This window comes from Rana temporaria, chromosome 6 (genome assembly GCF_905171775.1).
Source record: "Rana temporaria chromosome 6, aRanTem1.1, whole genome shotgun sequence".
NCBI classification, from domain to species: domain Eukaryota; kingdom Metazoa; phylum Chordata; class Amphibia; order Anura; family Ranidae; genus Rana; species Rana temporaria.
In genome coordinates, this window is record NC_053494.1 from 74,874,252 (window position 1) to 74,894,898 (window position 20,647).

Below are 20,647 nucleotides of genomic sequence, written 5' to 3' on the forward strand. Positions count from 1 at the left end.
TTTCAGCCCTGGTTCACACTGCGTACGATTTGGGACGATTTGAGATGCGATTTGACATGTCAAATCGCATCTCAAATCGGTGGCAATTGTCGGCAATGGCACTGTCCTAATCAGTGCGACGCCGCATCTGCGATTTCAGGGAGTAGTTCCTGTACTACTTTTTGCGATTTCGGGCCGCGATTTACATTAAATTGCGTTTTACCGCGATTTTGAGTTCGCAGCAGTGTGAATCTAGGCTCAGAATGGTTTTATGCACACGGTGGTGTAGTGCTTAACTCCATTACTTGGCAGCAAAAGAGTCATTGGTTCGAATCCGCACACTGACTCCAATCTGCCTGGAGCTTGCATTGTCGCTCCCTGTGTCTGCGTGGGTTTCCTCCGGGTACTCCGGTTTCCTCCAAAGACATGTGTGTGTGTGTGTGTATACACCTACATAATATACATACACACTGTGTGTGTATTATTTAGGGGCAACCCTCCCAGGCCGTCAAAGGCCCAGCTGGGGGACTAATGGGGGACTAATCTGTCCCTGGGTGCATAAGCCGATCACGCCGGCACCCAAATCCTGCCAATGTATATAGCCTTCCCTCCCTGTCTCTAGGTGGGAGGGGCGGCTTGCAGGTTCACAATTCAGTGAAACCTCCCTGCTCTCCGACTAGTGGGTCTGCGAGGTGGTCTCTTCGGAGTACTAGATAGGGTTTCCTCCTATCCACAGAACAAAGTTCTGTCCTTGTGTCTTCCTCTCCCGGCCCGTCGGTCTGCCTTGGGCAGCGTGGGATTTGCTAAGCTGCGAGGTAATTTTACCTTTCCTGCAGGACGAGAGTTTTGGGGTTTTCTATGGGCCTCAGGCCCTAAATACCTTTGTGAACGTTGGGTAGTTCCGCATGGAATCCATTTGTTCGGTGGTAGCTGCGCTTCATCTGGGGGATGTCCTGACGTCCTCGGACATCAGGGACGCATACATGCATGTCCCATTTTGCACATGTCACAGTGTTTTTTTCTGTGCTTCGTGATGAGAGAAGGGTCTCTGTCAGCCTGTGGCCCTCCCTTTTGATCTGGCGTCAGCACCATGGGTTTTCAGCTAGGAGCTTGCACTTATTTGAATTTTGTTGGGACAGCGAGGCTTTGCCTCATTGGCTACTTGGACGACTTTCTTCTGAGAGCAGCTTCTGTCTCCGACCTAGTGGATGGGTTATTCCCATTCAGACCCTCCGAAGATTCGGGTGGATGTTAAACGTTTAGGCCAGAAAGTGTAGCTCAGTGGCAGCAAGCATGCCCTCCATGTGTGCGACCCAGGGTTCAAATCATGGGCATGCTAGGTTCCGACTCAGCGTTGGAGTATCTAGTGTTGATCCAGACTCCTCAGTGGCAAAGGTCCTTCTTCCCCTGGAGAAATTGCAGACTCTTCAGTCTGCGGTGAAGGTATTGGCATCACGCAATCGGTCTTCTCTCCGGGCGCCTGCTGGTTCGGGGTCTGTGGGTAGCCTCCTTCAAGGTGGTACTGTATGCCCAGTTCCACACCCTGGTTTTCCAGGGGAACTACTGTCCAGGTTGTCTCTGAAATCATTAGATTCCTGTGCGCCACCTAGTCAGTCTCTCTGAGTTGGTGACAGAGATTCCCGACTCTTCGGTCCGGGAAGTTGTTCCTTCCTTCCAGTGGTCGGTGTTTACGACGGATGCCAGCTCACGGGTTGTGAACCTGGAGGTTCACAAAACTGGGGGGTCCAGTCGGCCCTGAGTCGCTGGACTTGTGTGGACCTATGACCACACCTCCTTGAATGTGTCTGGTCTCGGTAGCTACCCAGGGTCGGGCCTGGCTAGTGCCTGGTGGGAGACCACCTGGGAATACCAGGTGCTGTCTACTGTTCATTGTCCTACTATTTTAGGCGATCAGGCTATGCTTCTCCTTGTGGTCGACCGATCTGGTTTCAGCCGGACAACGCCACGGCCGTGGCTTCAGTCTACCATCAGGTATGCCGGCAGGCGGACTACTGGAGTCGCCAGATGCTGGACCAGGGCGACTGGTCTTTGTGCTTGGGGTGTTTCGGCTCCCTTGCAGGAGGTGAGCCTCACATGGCATGGATCTCCTGGCAGCTTGTCTCCGCCGCAAGGGTGTCAAAGTTAGTGGCCAGGTCTAGTGATCTTGTACAGACGCGTCAGTCGCACTGGTGGCCCTGTGTTGTCTGTATCGGTAATTTTTTGCCATTCCTCCATGGTAGTTGCTTCCTCGGCCGCTCCACAGAGTGGATGCTGAGGAGATCCCGATGATTCTAATCGCTCCAGATTGACCTTGGCGTCCTTGGTACGCTGATATCGGGCGCCTGGTAGCGGAGGCACCCTGGCGATTGCCAGGGCAGGAGGTTCCTGTCTCAAGGTCCCATACTTCCTCCTGTTGTACAGTCACTGACTTGCTCAACATGGTTATTGGAAGCCAGACTTTAGGTGACCAGGGTCTGTCTGACTCGGTCATCTCAACAGGGCACCGTAGTCTTCTTCCGGAGGATCTACCGTCTTACCTCTCTTGGTGCGAAGGGATGGAGTGACGTCCACGGGCGTACTCTCGGTGTCCAGGGTCCTGCTGTTTTTAAAGCTTGGATTGGATCTAAAAAATGCTTAAAGCACCGTTTGGGGGCAGATTTCAGCCTTGGCTGTGTTCTTTTAGTGGCCTTTTTGCGGCCCGTTCCCTGGTGGGTCCCCTTTTTTTGTGTGCAAGGGGTTTGTCATATACTTTCCCCTCTTGGCCCATCTCTTCCCCCATGAGTTTTGACTCTGGTGCTCTCGGTTCTTCAGGAACCTTCCTTTTGGAAACATCAGAGAGATTTTCTCTTGACACTATCTCAGAAGGTGGCCCCATTAGTGGCCTTTACCTCTGTTAGAGGGGTTTCTGAGTTGGCGGTCTTGTCTTGCAAGCCGCCATGCTTGATCCCCCATAAGGATTAGGTGATGGTGCGCCCGCGACCTTCCCTTCTTCCGAAGGAGGTTTCGGCCTTTCATACTTTAGGCGTGGTACGCGCTTTGCAGGTATACCAGCCTACTACAGCTCCATTTCGGAGCTTCTGACTCTTTTGTGTCGGTGTCTGGTCCACAAAAGGGCCTGGCGGTCTCGTCGACCACCATTTCTCGGTGGATCAGGCAGGCCGTCATACAGGCCTATGCTCCTAAGGGGCGGGCCCCCCTTTCCGGTCACGGCACTTTCAACCAGGGCAATTGGTGCTTCCTGGGTTTTTTTTTTTCGACATCATGCGTCGGTCTCACAGGTGTGCGAGGCGGTGATTTGCTCGTCCGTTCACGCTTTTTCCAGAATTGACATGGTTGCTGTGAGTGCATCTTATGATGTTTTTTTCAGCCGCTAGTTTTTGCCGGCGGCTGTTTAAAGTTGCACCTCCTCCGTTGAGGAGCTCTGCTTGTTTTGGGGTGAAGTTAAAAATGGTTTTTACTGATATATTTCCCACCCCTCGTTTTTTGACACTGCTTGGGGACGTCCCACTTGTCAAGATTTAAGGAGCTGTGTCCGTCCATGGACGATAAGAGAAAATAGGATTTTTTGTACTCACCGTAAAATCCTTTTCTCTGAAGTCCATGGACGGACACAGCTCCCACCCCTCCTTTTTAGGTTTGTACTGCTTGTTACGAACTGATGCTGCAGTGAGGAGGGTTATGTCTGGAGGGACCGCCCCCTGGGCGGGGCTGTTCAACTCTGTTAATGTAACATGTATTTAACTATTTAACATGTTTCTGCCTAGTCCTCTCCTGTAAACAGGGAACATAACCCACTTGTCAAGATTTAAGGAGCTGTGTCCGTCCATGGACTTCAGAGAAAAGGATTTTACGGTGAGTACAAAAAATCCTATTTTTTTAATTCATTAAAAAAAAAAAAAACCTGGACAGGTAAGTGTGCTTTTATTAAGTTCCCTTTCACACTTATACGACTTATCCCACGATTTTGGACTGCAAAATCGTATGACAAGTCATTCTCCATGATTTTCAATGACTGCCATTCATACTGGCACGTTTTCAAGTAGTGCCTACTTCAAAGTAGTCCTTGCCACCTTGGTCCGATTTTGATGCCACTTACACAGGCATTCATTGAAATCGCGGCTGCGAGTCGCGGCAAAATCACACGACTTTGAAGTCGCACAAGTGTCAAAGGGGGCCAAGTCAGCAGCTACAGTGTTTGTAGCTGCTCACTTTAAAAAAAAAAATACAATTTGAAACAGCCGGACCTCCACTTTGTTATGTGTAATAGAATGAAATGACACAGGGAAAAATTATTTATTACTTCGTACAAAAAACCTTTGTTGGGAATGACGGCTTATGGAGAAACTAGTCTCACGCATTTGTCAGGTGTAATGTTGGCCCATTCTTCCACACAGTCTTCAAATCGTAAAGTTTCCGTGGGCCTCTTCTATGAACTCTGATTTTTAGTTCTTTCCATCGATTTTTTCCCCTGTTCGTCTTTCAGGACAGCTACCTTGGAAAGACACAGGCTCCTCCCCTCTCAAGAAACACTGCCTTCCCATTTCAGATTTAAACCTCATCCTCCCTCCAGCTCCTCAGTTATGTTTCCTCCGGCGGGGAGACACCACTGTGGAACCAGGGGCCAAGCAGCTGGGGAGGCTGAGGCTATGCAACCTGAGAGAGGGAGCCGGTCTCTCTATCTCAGCAAGGGAGCTGGACTGCCGATTTGCGTTCCTCGGCATCTCTTGGGGAGAGAGTATAGCCGAGGAGGTCCGCTTCTCTTTCGCCCAGTAGTGGCGCTGCAGGTGGCGTGTCAAGTTCCCCCTGTATAGACTGTCGGCTGGAAGCCAGACCGGATGACTAAGTGTCGTCAGTTCCGGTGGGGGCGGGCACTTCCGCCGGAATACGCGGCTTTCGGTTCCTGGCTCACGGAGAATAAAGCACACATTGAGGCAGGAACGCCAAAAAAAAAAAAAAAAACATTTGGTCTTCCGTTCCAATGCAACTCAAAGGGATAGCATACCTGGCGGACGCATGTCTGCAAGATCCGCAGCCTTGACCTATTCGGCAAGTAGTGCCTTATGGCTTAAGACATGGCAGGGGGATAGAGCATCTAAGATTTAAATTGTGTGGAATTCCCTTCACAGGAGACCTGCTGTTTGGGCCAGGTTTGGAGGCCTTCTTAGACCGAACGGCCGACAAGAAAAAGGCCTTCCCCATTAAAAATAAATATGAGGAGCAGGCTAAAAAGTTCGCCCTCAGAAGGTCGAAACCACAAAGATTGAGGGGAAAAATGTATTTTGGACAGAAGGGCAAAGGTCGTGGGGAAGCGATTTTTCCGCCCTTCCTGATCAGCCCCAAAAGCCACAGTGACAAGTTCACAGTGGGAGGAAGGTTGGGGGCCTTTCTCCCACAGTGGGAAATGATCACTTGCAATCAGTTTGTGCTAGGGATCATAAGAAGTGGATACAAGGTGGAATTCTCAAATCCCCCTCTGGTGGTGGAGGAAGGGGGCATATCTGTCACAAGGTCTGGAATGGGTCTTGCCAGTATCCAGGACAGTAACGACGGACGCCAGCGGCACAGGGTGGGGAGCACATCCAAATACCCACTTGGTGCAGGGTACCTGGAGTAAAGAGGACTCAAGAAGGTCCTCAAATTGGAGGGAGCTGAGGGCAATAGACTTGGCACTCAGAGCCTTTCAAAGGGAGCTCCAGAGTCGGCATGTGCGAGTTCTGTCGGACAACTCTTCCGCGGTGTCAACAAACGGGCACCAGGAGCGGATCCTTGTGGGTTCTGACGGAACACCATTCTCAGATGGGCAGAGGCCAATGTTCTGTCCCTTTCAGCAATTCATTTGAAGGGGGAACAGAATCCAAGTAGCGGACTTCCTCAGCAGGAAGAAGCTGAGGGAGGGCGACTGGGATCTGAACCAAGAAATCTTCAAAATGATCACCCGAAGGTGGGGAATGCCGGGGGTGGATCCGTTTGTCTCAAGGGAAACGCCAAAACTCGGCTCTTTTTTTCCCTGAACAGTCGGGACGGAGCTTTTAGGAGTGGATGCTCTGGCCCAGACCTGGCAATTCTCCAGGTGCTATGCTTTCCCCCCTCCGGTTCCAGTCCTGCAGTTTTAAGGAAATTATAGGTAGAGAGCACAACTCTCATCCTGATTGCACCACATTGGCCCAGAAGACCATGGTTCTCCATCCTGAAAGGTCTGTCGGTGGAGCCTCCCTGGATTCTGCCAACCCGGGAAGATCTTCTTTCTCAAGGTCCAATCTGTTGTCCCCAGGTGGAGAGGTGGAACCTAGCAGCTTGGCTTCTGAAGAGGAATTGCTAAGGGGCAAAGGTTTCTCAGAGCATCTAATAGCGACTCTTCTAAGTTGCAGAAAGAGAGACGCAAGCTATCTACCTGAAGGTTTGGAAGCGTTTCAATAACTGGTGCTTGGAAAGCTCTTTCAATATCCACAGTTCTGTAGCAGTGTTGGAATTTCTGCAGTCTGGGGCAGATAAGGGTCTGGCTATCAGCACCCTGAAAGGACAAGTTTCAGCTCTAAGCATATGCCTGGAAAAAACAGCTAGCAACAGACCCATGGATAGTGAGGTTCTTTAAAGCCTTAAACGGACGGAGACCAGTCGGAGCCCCCTCCTTCCCAGTGTAGGATCTCTCCTTGTTTCTACAAGCTTTCACAGGGGAAACGTTTGAGCCATTGGAAAGCTGCACGTTAAGTGATCACACTAGTATTTCTAGTGGCGATCACTACAGCTAGAAGAGTGAGTGAATTCAAAGCCCTTTTATTAAAGCACCATTTTTTTCAATTTTTTTCGGATCGTGTGGTTTTCAAAACAGATCCGGCCTTTTTGCCTAAGGTATCTTCTATTTTTCATAGAGGCCAAGAAATTATTCTGCCTACATTTTTCTTGAATCCTGTGAGGGAACAGGAACGCAGTTTTAATAATTTGGATGTTAGGAGGTGTGTCCTTCAGTACTTGTATAGTACAAGTCGGTTCAGGAAATCTGACTCTTTTTGTATTTTCAGGGCCCAAGAAGCTAGATGGTTAAGGTCAGCCATTGTTCAGGCCTATGTAACAAGGGGGGTGGAGCCTCCAGATGGTATCGGGGCATACTCCACCAGGGCATTGGCAACTTCTCAGACAGAGTGGGATGGTGCTCCCCCAGAGCAGATTTTTTAAGGCTGCAACGTGGTCCAGTTTTATCCACGTTCCTGAAGCACTACAGACTGGACCTGCTATCAGCCAAAGACCAGGCCTTTGGGCGTAAAGTGCTGCAGGCAGTAGTCCCACCCTAAGGTGGTAAGGTGCTCGCTTATCCTCTCTAAGGTGGCTGTCCTGAAAGACAAACAGGGAAAAAAGGGGTTACTTACTGGTAACATCCCTTTTCCAGGAGTCTTTCAGGACAGCACCAGTACCCACCCCTTTTTCGTGGATATCTCTGAAAACTCATCATACAAGGCCGTCAGGTAAGATGAAACGTCTTTTGGTATGACGTGTTTTCTCCCCAGCTGGCTGAAGGTACTCTGGAAAAACTAAGGAGCTGGAGGGAGGATGAGGTTTAAATCTCAAATTGGAAGGCAGTGTTTCCTGAGAAAGGAGGAGCCTGTGTCTCTCTAAGGTGGCTGTCCTGAAAGACTCCTGGAAAAGGGATGTTACCAGTAAGTAACCCCGTTTTTCTATCGGATTCAAATTCAGTGATTTGGCTGGGCCGTTCCAGGAGCTGTATTTTTTTTCTTTTGAAACCAATTGAGAGTTTCCTTGGCTTTGTGTTTGAGATCATCTTGCTAATCATCTGTCCAACCTTAGGTCATCTTCATCATCCTGGTAGATGGCGGCAAATTTTTATCAAGAATGTCGTGGTACTTTTTTCCCATTCATCTTTCAATTATAAAGTTTGCCAGTACCGTACTGCTGTATATGTTCTTTTAATGTTTTGTGAGGTAACAGCACTGTATATGTACAACGCTAATACAAATCAGCATTGGGGAGAAGTACTCTTACCTACTGTGACCACCTTGGTTTGTACTAGCATTGTGCATACACAGCGCTCTTTACCTCACAAAACCTATATTAAAAAAAAAAAACATACAATGGGACGATACTGGCAATCTTCATCTTGTGACATGTTTCAGACTTAAACTTGGAAGCCTGAGAGGGATGCAGAATTTTGTACATCTGCATTCACCTAGAATTTTTTTATTTTTTTTAAATGTTTATAGACTTGCCTAATTCCCATCTTTTTCTCAGATTTTACCAAGTTGATATTCATGCAATCTCTGATGCCAATGTAAAAAGTGCTACAAGCTGCTGAGTTCTGTAGAGCCTTTTGTTACCTGTTATGGCACTATTGGCTGTGTTTTGCTCTTTTTGCCCACTCTTCAGTTCAACTGCTTTTGGGCATTGCGTGGTTTAAGACTTGGGACTTGTGTCCCAAACTGACTAAAAAAAAAAAATGTTTTACTTTCTGGTAGAATCCACTTGGAGTACAGGACACGGGTCCCTCACCTGTCTTCTTTAAATCCCTTATTGCTTGCTACAAAATTGAGACTAGCTGGGAGAGGAAGGAAATGTAATTGAATTTTTTTCTACAATGTCCAATTTCTTAAAGGTAGCGGCATATTACCCATTGTTAGACTATAAAAATTATGTCTCCTGTACTGTCCCAGGAAATTGATTTTACAGTTATGTCAAAAATCCTATTTTACGATGCACTGCATATCCCCAGAACACATACTATAATGAATTGGTGTTAAGATGAGAGCAGGAAGGCTTGGCTTGTCATAGGCAGAATTTTCTGACTACTTCCTGGCTGCCCTGCTCCATGGATTGGATAGGGCACTGTTCAATATCCGTTTTGATTTGCAGGCGACTATAGCACCTGTTCCTAAGGGGTGAATTTGTTTTTTAGTTTTAGCTTAGTCCAGTTTTTTTATTCTGTTTTCTGCAGATACATTTTTTCTTTTGTAAAATGCAGTATTCAAAATTAAACCTTCTCTTCTACGTTTTTCTGCAGAGAGCCTCAATCTGTGAATTTAAAGGCTAAACACTTGGCTTCTGAACTCAACCGGTTCATCCAGGGAACGCAACTTCATATCAACAACAGAGGGTGCTGCTAGTGAGTTTTTTACAAGCAGAATTTAACGTTTTAGCCATGCTGCTAAAAATTATTTGATGCAATTTACTAACTTTTTTTTTCTCTTGTCTTTGGTATTTTTCAGTACAATACGTATGGGTCACACAGGAATGAAAGTGGAAGATATTGTTGAAAATACTCTAGCTGTAGCAAAAGTACTAGATGAGAAGTTGCCAATGGTACCCCATATGCTTTATTTAAATTTTTTGTATTGTAATTTCATAGTACAGAGAGTGTTTTTTTGTTTTTGTTTTTTTGCGGATTTTTTTTTTTTGTACAGGTCAAAAGGTCACCAATGTAAAAAGCAGAAAACTCCTATTTTCTGTCAAAAAAGAAGCTCCTGTACTTTTTTGAGCTTCAGGTGTTTTGCCTCAGATGTGAATAGGGGCCATTGAAATTAATGGGATTTGTCTTGTTAGGTGTTTTTAGAGCTGAGACTTACAGCAGAAAAATGCCCAAAAATGCCTAGGTGTGAACAGAGCCTCAATATTTTTAAAGCCTCAACGTTCCTAAATGGTATAATCCAAAATGTTATGTTACTAAATTCTACAATCTCAGTACCTGGCCCAGTTATGTCTGTTTGCCATCTGGTTAAATGCTAGAGATTGATACTCTTCTGATTACTCTTGTGAGGACTAGCTTTTTTTAATTTTGGTGCTATTTTTAAATACTTATTTAACAATTGCACTAATTTAATGAAAAAAAACTTCCACACCTAGACTCTCCTTGGATGTGTGGTTCATCTGTAATGTTGCTTTTCCCTGAATCCTGCTGTGGGTGCTTTCCTTGGTGCTTAGTGCCGCATGTGGAGTTAGCTGCAGGGTGCTTTAGATGTTCAAAGCTGTGGTCTGCCTGTATGAGTGCCCTTGCAGGCTATGGTCACTGTGAAGTGTTAGTAAAGGATAGGGTTATTCCTTCTACCAAATTTAACATTACCCCAGGATGCCCAATTTCTTTCCCTTTTGGGATGGTTTTGAGACCGCTGTCTACCCTTATGGTGGTGTGGTCAGACAATCCAGGAGGACTGGCAATAATGGCTTTAGCACCTGTTTTCCCTTTCTGTCTGGATGACATCTAATGTTGGCGCTATTACATAGTTTACCCTCTTCTCTGTGCGCTTTACTGCACCTTTGTGGGTTAAAACGGAAAATTGTATCATACTTACCGTAATTTTCCTTTCCTGGTGCCTATTCATGACAGCATACTGGTGATAGAGCTCCGCCTCGACTCCTCCCTCAGGACTAGTGAATAGCATAAATTAAAAGAATTGGTCCCTCCCCCAACATTCTCTGTAATAAAGAATACAGATGGTGGGATCATATGCCATGGATAGGCACCAGGAAAGGAAAATTACGGTAAGTATGATTTTCAGTTTTCCTGGTGCCTCCATGGCAGCATACTGATGATAAATAACTAGCTGACACGGGTGAGATAATGCTTAATAAAGTGTTTTATCAGAAAAGGACATTGCAGCTTGAACTGCCCTCCTTCCGAACTCGTCAGTGGTGAAAGCTCCTGGATCAATATGGTAGTGTCTGAGGAACGTATGATAAAGACCAGGTTGCGGCCCTACAAACCGTCTCAAATGAAACATTGGCCCTTTCTGCCCAGGAAGCTGAGACTGCCCTTGTAGAATGAGCATTCACTCGGGATGGAGGCTCCGTATGCTTCACCCTGTAGGCCTTTACTTCTGGATTTGCTTTACAACCCAAGATGCCAGAGTTCTGATGGAAGCTTCTTTTCATTGTACCGTTCGGTAAATACAGAGGCAAAGTCTCTCCGTTTCTGAAGGGTCCGGTGGCTTCTAGGTAGACCCTGAGCACTCTAGAGATGTCCAGCTCGTGACAAGACTCTGAATCTGTGTCTGTAAACACTGGTAGTGCCCAGGGTTCCAACAGGTGGCTTCGAGTAGCGATCTTGGGTGTGAACCCCCGAAGGGGACGAAGTTCCACTCTGGGAAGGAGGAGATATGATTGTCACCTATCACTAAAGAGTGAAGTTCCAAAATCCTTCTGCCAGATGTAATGGCTAGCAGGAAAGCAGTCATCAGTGTAAGGTTCCATATTGCTACTTGTTCCACTGGAGCAAAGGGATGGTCAGATAGAACTTCAAGGACTAGCGACAAATCCCACTTAACAAATGATCGTGTGACAGGTAGGCTTAATCTTTATTACTCCCCTGAGGAAAGTGACCACCAAATCTCTTATTTGTTGTGCAGAGATTGCTGCTACCTGCACTTTGAGGAGCTCAGACCAAGCCCCAGATGAAGACTTTTCTGAAGAAAACCTAAAATATTGAATTTAGAGGGAAGGATTGGATCAAAGCCATTCCCAGAAGCAAATGACAAGAACTTGTTCCCAGATTCTTGAATATATAGCATTGGTTGCAGGTTTCTGGCTTTTAGCAGGGTTATGACACCCTGGGGTCACCCTAGAGACTTGAACCTTCGCCTCTCAACCTCCAAATTCGAAGATTCAACTTCTGAGGGTTTGGGCGAACTAGACTGCCCTGCGACAGAAGTCAAGGATAAGGAGGGATCCTGATTGGAGACCTCACACTGAGGCACATGGCTAGAGGAAACAATGGTCTCTTCGGCCAATACAAAAGTACTGCCACCAACTGGACTGACCTCTCTGAGGAGCCTCAGGAGGAACTTGAATATTAATGGCCGGTGAGGAAAGGCATATCCTGTGGTGAACCTCCCAGGGGCATGACAGGGCATGCACTGCCTCGGCTTGTGGATGCGGCAGCTGAGAGAAGAATCTGTTAAGTTTGGCATTCGGAGAGGCGAACAGGTCTACCTGAGGGGGATCCCAAAGGCTGGCAATCTGATGCAAGACGTGGGGATGGAGAGCCCACTCGTTGTCCAGGGAAATCATAGAGTGTCTGTCTGCTTCCATGTTTATCCTGCCCAGAAGATGCATTGCTCTGAGGTCCAGGAGGTTCTTCTCTGCCCAGAGCATAATTGGCTCTACCTCTGAGGAGTGACTTACTGTGAGTGCCTCCCTGCTTCTGCAGATATGCAACAGCTGCCCTGTTGTCCAGGTGTAAGAAGTGTTCTCTGGCTCTCTGATTTGGATGCCAAAGAAGTCGGTGCCAAGAATGCTGCCCTCATCTCCAGGATGTTGGCTACCACTCCCTGGGTGGAACAGGACCATCTTCCCTGTATTCTGGTTTCCCCACAATGGGCTCCCAAGCCCTGCCCGCTTGCATCGGACATTATTGTGATCCAGGGGAGGGAGCCCAGGCTTTGCGGGGTTCTCTGGAAAGGTCCACCAGCGAAGACTCCTGCGCATTACTCCCGTCAGCAGGGTTGTCTGAGAGAGGCGTGGTTTGTTCCACTGCCCCAAGAAACCCGTCTGGAAATTCCTCAAGTGCCAATGGGCTCAAGGAATCGGGGGTATGCAGTAAGACATTGTGCCAATGAGGCTCAGGCATTGTGAAGCCGTCAGATACGGGCTCCGGATGACATTGATCATTCTCTGGATGAAAATCCTTGCCTTCTTAGGTGGTAAGGACACTGTTCCCTCCTGAGTGTTGAACATTGCACCCAGGTAGATCTGCTGTGTCGGTGCTAGTTGACTCTTGGAGTTTATCAGCCACCCTAGCTCTCTTAGGGGACTGTAGAAGAATCTTCCAGGGATATACCAACTGATCCGGATTGCTTGCTAGGAGGATGTCGTCTAGATAGTGGTATCCTCAAGCCCTTCTCCCGCAAGGGAACCAGAGCAACTATTGGTGAACACCCTGCGGGAAGTGCACAGACTGAAAGGCAGGGCTTGAAACTGTAGGTGGGTCTGTCCCACTGCAAATCTTAAATACTTTTGAAATTCAGGTAGAATTGGAACGTGTGGCTTCCAACAGAAATCTATAAGAAATATGGGGATGTAATGCTACCGGAGCTACTGCACACTCTGAAATTCGCCTTCTTTGAAGGACGGCTCCCTTCCTCCATGATGGAGGCAACAATTATCGTCATTCATAAAGAGGGCAAAGATCAACTAGATCCCTCCTCGTACCGTCCAATATCACTACTCTGTACGGACGTAAAAATCCTTGCAAAAGTTCTCGCAACAAGCCTAAAAGGGTGTATTGAGAACCTTATTCACCCTGACCAGTCAGGATTTATACCAAATAGATCAACAAGCCTTAATATAAGAGTCTTCCTAAACATACAGGTCCCTACCGACAATGTGGGCCCTAGGGCATTGCTGGCTTTGGATGCTGCCAAGGCATTCGACAGCCTAGAGTGGACTTATCTATGGAGAGTATTAAAAGGTTTCGGATTTGGCCCGTCCTTTATTAGGTGGGTCAAGCTTCTATACAACAAGCCACGTGCAAAAATCAAGATCAACGGGAAGTTTCAGACCTATTTGAACGAGACAGGGGTGTCCCCTGTCCCCACTCCTGTTTGCATTGGCCATGGAACCCTTAGCCATCAAAACCAGGCTTAGAAAAGACATCCAGGGTTTATAAGGGGCTCAGAGGAAGATAGCGCTGTTTGCAAGTCGATATCCTCTTCCTTATAGGGGATGTTAATAACTCGTTGACCCCAGTGATCCAAATGGTCGGGGAGTTTGGTAAGTTCTCAGGACTGATGGTCAACTGGGACAAGTCGGCTCTGCTCCAATAGACACATTACGAGACCAGACTCGAGCTGAGATTGCCCCGGTGTTTAGGGATTTGGATCTCTCGAGATGTCAGATTATATCAGCATAAATATAGCCCCATTACTCCTAAAACTGAAGCAAAAGAAAGATATCTGGAGCCGCCTCCCTCTCTCCGTAGCTGGAAGATGAAATTTAATTAAATGATCTGGCTCCCCCAGATATTATACGTCCTCCACAATTGCCCGATCTGGGGTTAACCAAATATGGTTCAAAAGATTGGAAACACTTTTCGTGAATTAATGGAAAGGAGGGCAGGCCAGGATCGGGCTACAGACTATGCAGCTCCCTGGTTGGGGAGGGAGGGATGGCGGTCCCACATCCAAGAATCTATTTCTTGCGTCTCAGCTACACACACATCGTAGGGTTGTGGAGTCCCAGATTTAGGAAAGGACTGCTTAAATTAATGTTAGTCGGGGCCCCCGCATAAAACACTGATGTGAGCAAATGAGTTTGCCTCTAAGGGCTTCTAAGTGCCCCGACCATAAATCTAACTGTATAAGGTATGGAAGACAACAAAGTCTCTATTGGGATACTTGGGAGTAAATGAGTTTACTCCCCTTTGGAACAACAAAAATCTCCCAGAAGTAGAGGGAGTGGGGAAAATGCAATATCTGGGAGAAACAGGGGAATTGCGCGATTAGTTCATCTGTACGAGGGAAACACTATGAAGTCATTCTCGGATCTGAAACAAGAATTTTATATCCCAAATAAAAACTTTCTTTAAATATCTCCAGCTTAGGCATGCCATCCAGTCTCAGCACAAGACCCACCCGTTAGATAGGGATTCAGACTCCTATCCTTAACAAATAGCCCAAAATAATACAACGAAGAGGGTTAATTTCACAACTATACGATAAACTGGGGGCTACGGCTATAAACAAAGCAGGTTTGCTCAGGAGTAGAGGAAAAATGGGAACGAGATCTGGGGTTGATAACGCAGGAGCAGTGGAGTAGGATCCTAAACAGGAGTCCTAGTATCTATTGCCCCAGCACAGAGAACTGTCTCATTTTATTCCTAATTCACCGTGTCTACTACACTCCGAAAAAAATGTTTCAATTAGGCTGAAGCAGAGAGATGAATGCCCTAGATGTAAGGCTCAGGTGATCTTGTTCATATGTTCTGGAGATGTCCCAAGCTCTTCAGGTATTGGACAGAGGTCATTAACAAACTTAACAGTATCTTTGGGACATCTCTAGGAGGACAGACGCTAGAAACTTGCCTCCTTGGAGACTTAGAAGAACATAGAGCCCCATGGGGAAAACTGGACGGCGTACTGCGAGGCCTATTTCAGGCACGCAAGCTATTGCGCAGCGATGGCAGACGCAAGATCCTCCATCGGTGAGGAATTGGATTGCAACCATTAATATGGTGATAGAGAGGCGAGAGAGTGGACCTTTATTAAACAAAGGAATGCGTAAAAGGTTTGAAAAAGTTTGGGGGACCATGGTTGAGAGATACAGGATTCCCTCCTTAGAGATCCAGAGCTGGACACAAACAGCAATTTCCCTCAACGAAAATAGATAGAAAATTATCAACAGTTTAATATATAATAAGATGGACCAGAACGCGACCCCTCTTGAAAAATTACTCTCAGTAGGCGATCCGGAAGAGGCCATTCCCTCCGACTCCCCAGGCCAACCCCTCTCGCTGCCTCAACTAAAACCCTTTAGCCGATATAAGAAAAGAGAGACAAAATAGATGCAATGGGGGAGACGAGACGGGGAGGGAGGGGGGAGCTGGAAATGGGCTAGGATAAGTTGCTATATGTTTAATATGATTAGCACTGTTCCCTGATTTAACTCGGAAATGTGTTCTGTATACAATGTGTATGAATATGTGCAATCATGTAAAATAATACCTTTTGGAAAACAATAAAGAAAGATTAAGATATAAAAAAAAAAGAATTGGAACGTGTAGGTATGCATCCTGCAGTTCGACTAAGATCATCTAATCTGTTGGCTGGACTGCCCTCTTCGCCATTACTGAGTGCAGCATGAAAACTACAAGTACCGACAGCCTTATTCGGCTGTCTGCATGTAGTTCTCTATGAACTACCAGGGCGATGTTGCGATCTCTAGGTAGTTCATTGATGCTTCCTGTCAGTGTGTAACTGTCTGCCTGTATTGGAGGTTTCGGGCAGAAAGCTACACAGGCAGTCCGCAGAAACGGTGTAATTACACCCACAATCTCCTGACAGTGGTGCAATGCTTACTACAGGCTCCTAACAAAAAAGAAAAAAATGATTTTTTTTTGGTTTTTTTTTTGTTTTGTTTTACCTGCAAAAAAATGTGCATTCTTTTTGTTTTGTGAAGGTGAATTTCTCCTTTTTAACCCTGCGTAAAAAATGCCTAAATGACTGACATTATTTTATGGAAGGTAAGAAATAAGGCAAACGTTAACCTCCTACCTCACTAGTTTACAATAAGTGGGATGGCGTGGTAAATTTCAAAAGCAAGGGTCGAGGCACAGGCCTGGATTGGAAGGGCACGTGGAACAGTGGTAACGAGTATCGCATCTTTTGCCATTTTTGCCACACACGTGACACTTCTTCCTGGGGAATTTGTTGCTTGCTGTGATTGGGATAGGACACAAAGTGTCTTTCTTTTAGTCTCCCTAAACATCCTCGGATTTCTGCAGGTTGTCTGGGTCTGCTTGAAACATCAGGTGTTCTATAATTTTTTCCTGGTAGTGCAGGAAGATGTCAGTGCCACCAGATTTTTTATAAAGGACAAATGAATTGTGTATAGCCACCTGGATAAGGTATAGTGCAACTTTTTTGTACCAGGTTTTAGATTTCCTCAGCACCAGGTAGGCTGCAAGATCTGGTCAGAGAGGTCAACTCCACCCATGTATTTGTATGCCGTAATGCACAGTGGCTTTTCCTTGGTGTAGCTGACCCCCGTTCTGTTGGTCACTGTGCCCTCTGGGTGGATTGTTTGTCAGCATATAGACATCTTTTCTGTCTGAGAATTTGACAGCCATCATTTCCCTCCTGTTGGTAACTGAGTGAATGTGCCTCTCTGCAAACGTTGTCTCACCAGCTGCTGTGGAAACTCTTTGCAGTTTTTCTGTACGGTCCCACATGGTCCTGTGCCCAGCAGCATGCAGAGATCTAAAAAGTGTCATACTGCTGTAGTAATTGTCGACATAAAGATTAGGGTTGTCCCCGATACCGATACTAGTATCGGTAACGGGACCGATTCCGAGTTTTCTCGGCGGTACTCAGACGCCGATACCCCGCCCCCGATACCTAAATAGAATACTTGCGTCCCCCCCCCCCCGCCGACCGCCGCAACCGAAGCCGCAATCCGCCGCCGTTACGCCGCATCCCCGCTACCGCCGACTGTGTAATACGGGCGGGAACATTACAGCTTTGAATCGCTGTAATGATTTGCGCATAGACACTCCCCCTTGCTCGGGTGAACTGTCCAATCCCGAGCAAGGGGGAGTGTCTATACGCAGCGCGGGGCCAATCATTACAGCGATTCAAAACTGTAACGTTCCCGGCGTATTACACAGTCGTCGGCGGCAGCGGGGATGCAGGTAAGTGGAACATGGCTGGATGGGGGCAGACCAGGGCTCGAGTCCTGCGGGAACGATGTCCCCGCACATGTCGTTCCTGTTGCAGGACTCGAGCAGACGCATTGTGACAGGCAGCAAATTTACTACTGTACCCGAGTCCTGTCTCCTTCCGTCCTTTTCTGTCACCACGGCAACACCCACGCTCCCGATGACGTCATACGAGTGCGCCCGGCTTGTCCCGCCAATTGCTACACATCCATCGCAGAGGCTCCTGCCCAGTGCCCAGCTCAGCTACTTCCATCGCCTCCCGCCCGGTCCAGGTCCCTTTGCGGTCCTTGCTGCATTGCTGTACCCTCTTTGGGAACACACGAACGCGCTCAGACACTCGACTGGAGGACTTCTCACAACAGAGGTACCCTTGAGTTACTGAGCTGTTGTAAAAAGTGCAATGTGCAAGAAAATAGCCAAAAGTTCCAAATCTTATGTGCTGTTGCTAAAAAAAATGTGGAACAAAAAAAAAGTGCTATGTGCAAAACCTTATTATTATAGTAACTTAACTTGCCAGCAAGTACTATAGCAATGGTAAAGTGAAATACAGAACAAACAAGTCCTTAATAACACAAATGCTGAATATGATAAAAGTGCCAATACAACTGTGCAAAGCATGTGTGGCAATCCAACTGATGCAGTACAAAATAACTTATTTCATGATATAGTATATAGCAATCATTCAAAAATGTGAAAGTCCATTGGATATGTGCTGAATGTGTGACGGTATCTTCTCTATAATATCCACACTGTGAGATAGTGAATGGGTGGCCCGTTGCCTCACTGCTGTGAGGGTACAGCATGTAAAAGTGAACCCACTCCTGATCCTGTTTTAACCGTGCTGTGTAATGTAACGGGGGTCCAGAGGTGCTGTGTAATGTAAAGGGGTCAGTGATGCATGGTGCTATGTAATGTAAAAGGGTGTGAAATATATATGAATATGAGCGTATCTTTATTTTTTTATTTTTTTTTTGGGTGGGGGAGTGGATCTTGGGTGGGAGTTCCACACTTTTTTCCCCAGGACTTGACCCCCTGGGGCAGACGATGGCTGGATGGGGGATACATGGCTGGATGGGGGGGAGACATGGCTGATGGGGGGATACATGGCTGCATCTGTGGGGGACATGGCTGCATCTGTGGGGGGACATGGCTGCAATATGTGGGGGGACATGGCTGCATTTGGGGACACATTTAAAAAAGTATCGGTATTTGGTATCGGCGACTACTTGAAAAAAAGTATCGGTACTTGTACTCAGTCCTAAAAAAGTGGTATCGGGACAACCCTAATAAAGATTGTAGCCTTGGTGAAGCAGAGGTTGGATCAGGTGCCAGACAAGTTTCCCACTGACTCCAAGATTGTCCTGGGCAGCCCTGGGGGTTGTGGTCTGTCCCGTCCTTCATAGATCAGAAATCCAAATGTCTATCCTGTTGTACTTTCGCACAGTTTGTTAAATTTTATGCCCACACCGGGCACGTTTGGATGGTATGAACTGCCTAAAATGCAGTCGGCCTTTAAAATTCATCCAGGGATTCATCAATATAGATATTTTTGTCTGGGGTATAAACCGCTGCAAATTTATTAGACAGAAAAAATAAATTGGGGGCTGCAGTTTGAACAGTCGGTCATATCTGAGGTCACTGCTTGGGGGACACTGCAAATTATCGTTAAATGCAAAAAGCGCAGCAATGCTTAACAGCGGTCTCTTGACATGACCACAGGAAAAGCTGGCGTGGCATGGATTGGGAATAGAGGCCCAATACTGCCAAATTTTAGGCTTTCGGACCTAGGCACATGTTGAGTAACAAACCCAGTACAATTTTGATTTCTGTAAGGTGTGTTGGGCACCCATCTCTTTCTGTGAGAAGATATCAGGTGTTTTGCTATAAACTGGGTGGCATTAAGGTTAGTTTGATCAACCATGGGCTGTAGGAGCTAGTCATCCACAAATATCTGGAAGAAATCCACAAGGCCAAAATTTTCAACATTGATATTTATGCCTGGTGAGGCTGTAAATGTTGGTATTTGAGGGGTGAAAGAGCTCACCGGTATCCACTGAGAGGTGTACGGCTTTGCAACTGATGGGGTGCTACCCTGTGTACATCCTCTTGCTGCCTGCTAGTAACAGGCCTTCTTATGCTCTTCTGAGTTGCCTGAAGTGTCACTTTCACTGTCAAAGATGAAATCCTCATCTTCTGAGCCCAACTCAGGTTCGCTGTCCGAGCACAGGACGGCATATGCCTCTTCAACAGTATAACGCCTACTTGCCATTTTTTTAGACACTCTACAGACACCAAACTATGCAAAAGTTAAACCTTTTTGTTATATATTATAAAAAAAATAAAACTTTTTTCCTAAATCACTGACCCTATCGACACTGATGGGAGCACTGATATTGGCTGAGGCACTAACCCACACTTGCGCAGACACAAATGCTGGCAGTATGGGCACAATCTACACCCCACACACTAAAACCGTAATAAAATTAATATATATATATATATATTTATATATTATATAATATATAATATATATTTTTTTTTTTTTTTTAAATAAACACCGGTGACGCAAGCGTGAACGGTGAGGCAAGCACTAACAAGAAAGATGATTCGCGGTCCAGTGTCCCAGACTATGGAACGCTTTCACCACCAGCATTCGGTTGGAGGAAAACCACTTAGCAGTCAGGAGAAAGATCAAGACTCATCTCTTTTGATATCGAAGGAGACATGAACAACAAGCGCCCAGAGGCGATTTAGTTCGCATGTGCTGTGGCTATATAAGTTTCTCATTCATTCAACAACTTACATTTGTCTACGCTCTCAAGCGCTTCCATAAAATTACATTAATCATTTCATCAACCACAAAAACACTTATACATTTGTTCCCTTTCTTAACCCTTTCTTCCAGTGGTGTGTTTGCCCTATTTCCTTCAGGAGAGTTTAGGCAGAAACAAAAGCACTTTAAGTGTTAACTTTCCTCAATGCAGCTCCTCCCAGGGGGCGTGGTTCCCTGGGTATAACCCACACCCTGCTCTAGCAGCTCTCCAGTTTTTTTTCCTGCCTAACGACAGGAGAGGTCAGGCACTCTGGAGTCCTGTACTCTGGAGATTTTTTTCTTTTTTTTTTTTCTTGCGATTTTCTCGCTTTTTATTATTTTGTTTCTGCTTTTGAATCCTGTGATTCTTCTATCAACAGCCGACTGGGTGACAGGCTGGGTCTTGACTTTGGTTGTCCCCCCATGTTCGGCCATCGACCGTGTGCCGGCCTCTTAAGCTCAGCTCTAGGTCATTCACGACAGGCCCC

General features: G+C 46.5%; 1 protein-coding gene across 1 annotated transcript in view; it reads left to right on the forward strand.

Moving 5' to 3' along the window:
* The window catches only part of RSL1D1 (ribosomal L1 domain containing 1), a 199,966-nt gene that overhangs the window by 108,376 nt on the left and 70,943 nt on the right, over positions 1-20,647 (forward strand). Inside the window, exons 5-6 of the mRNA XM_040356935.1 lie at positions 8,987-9,088; positions 9,192-9,285. Of these exons, the coding sequence (XP_040212869.1) occupies positions 8,987-9,088; positions 9,192-9,285 (196 nt within the window). The remainder of the gene's footprint in view (positions 1-8,986; positions 9,089-9,191; positions 9,286-20,647) is intronic.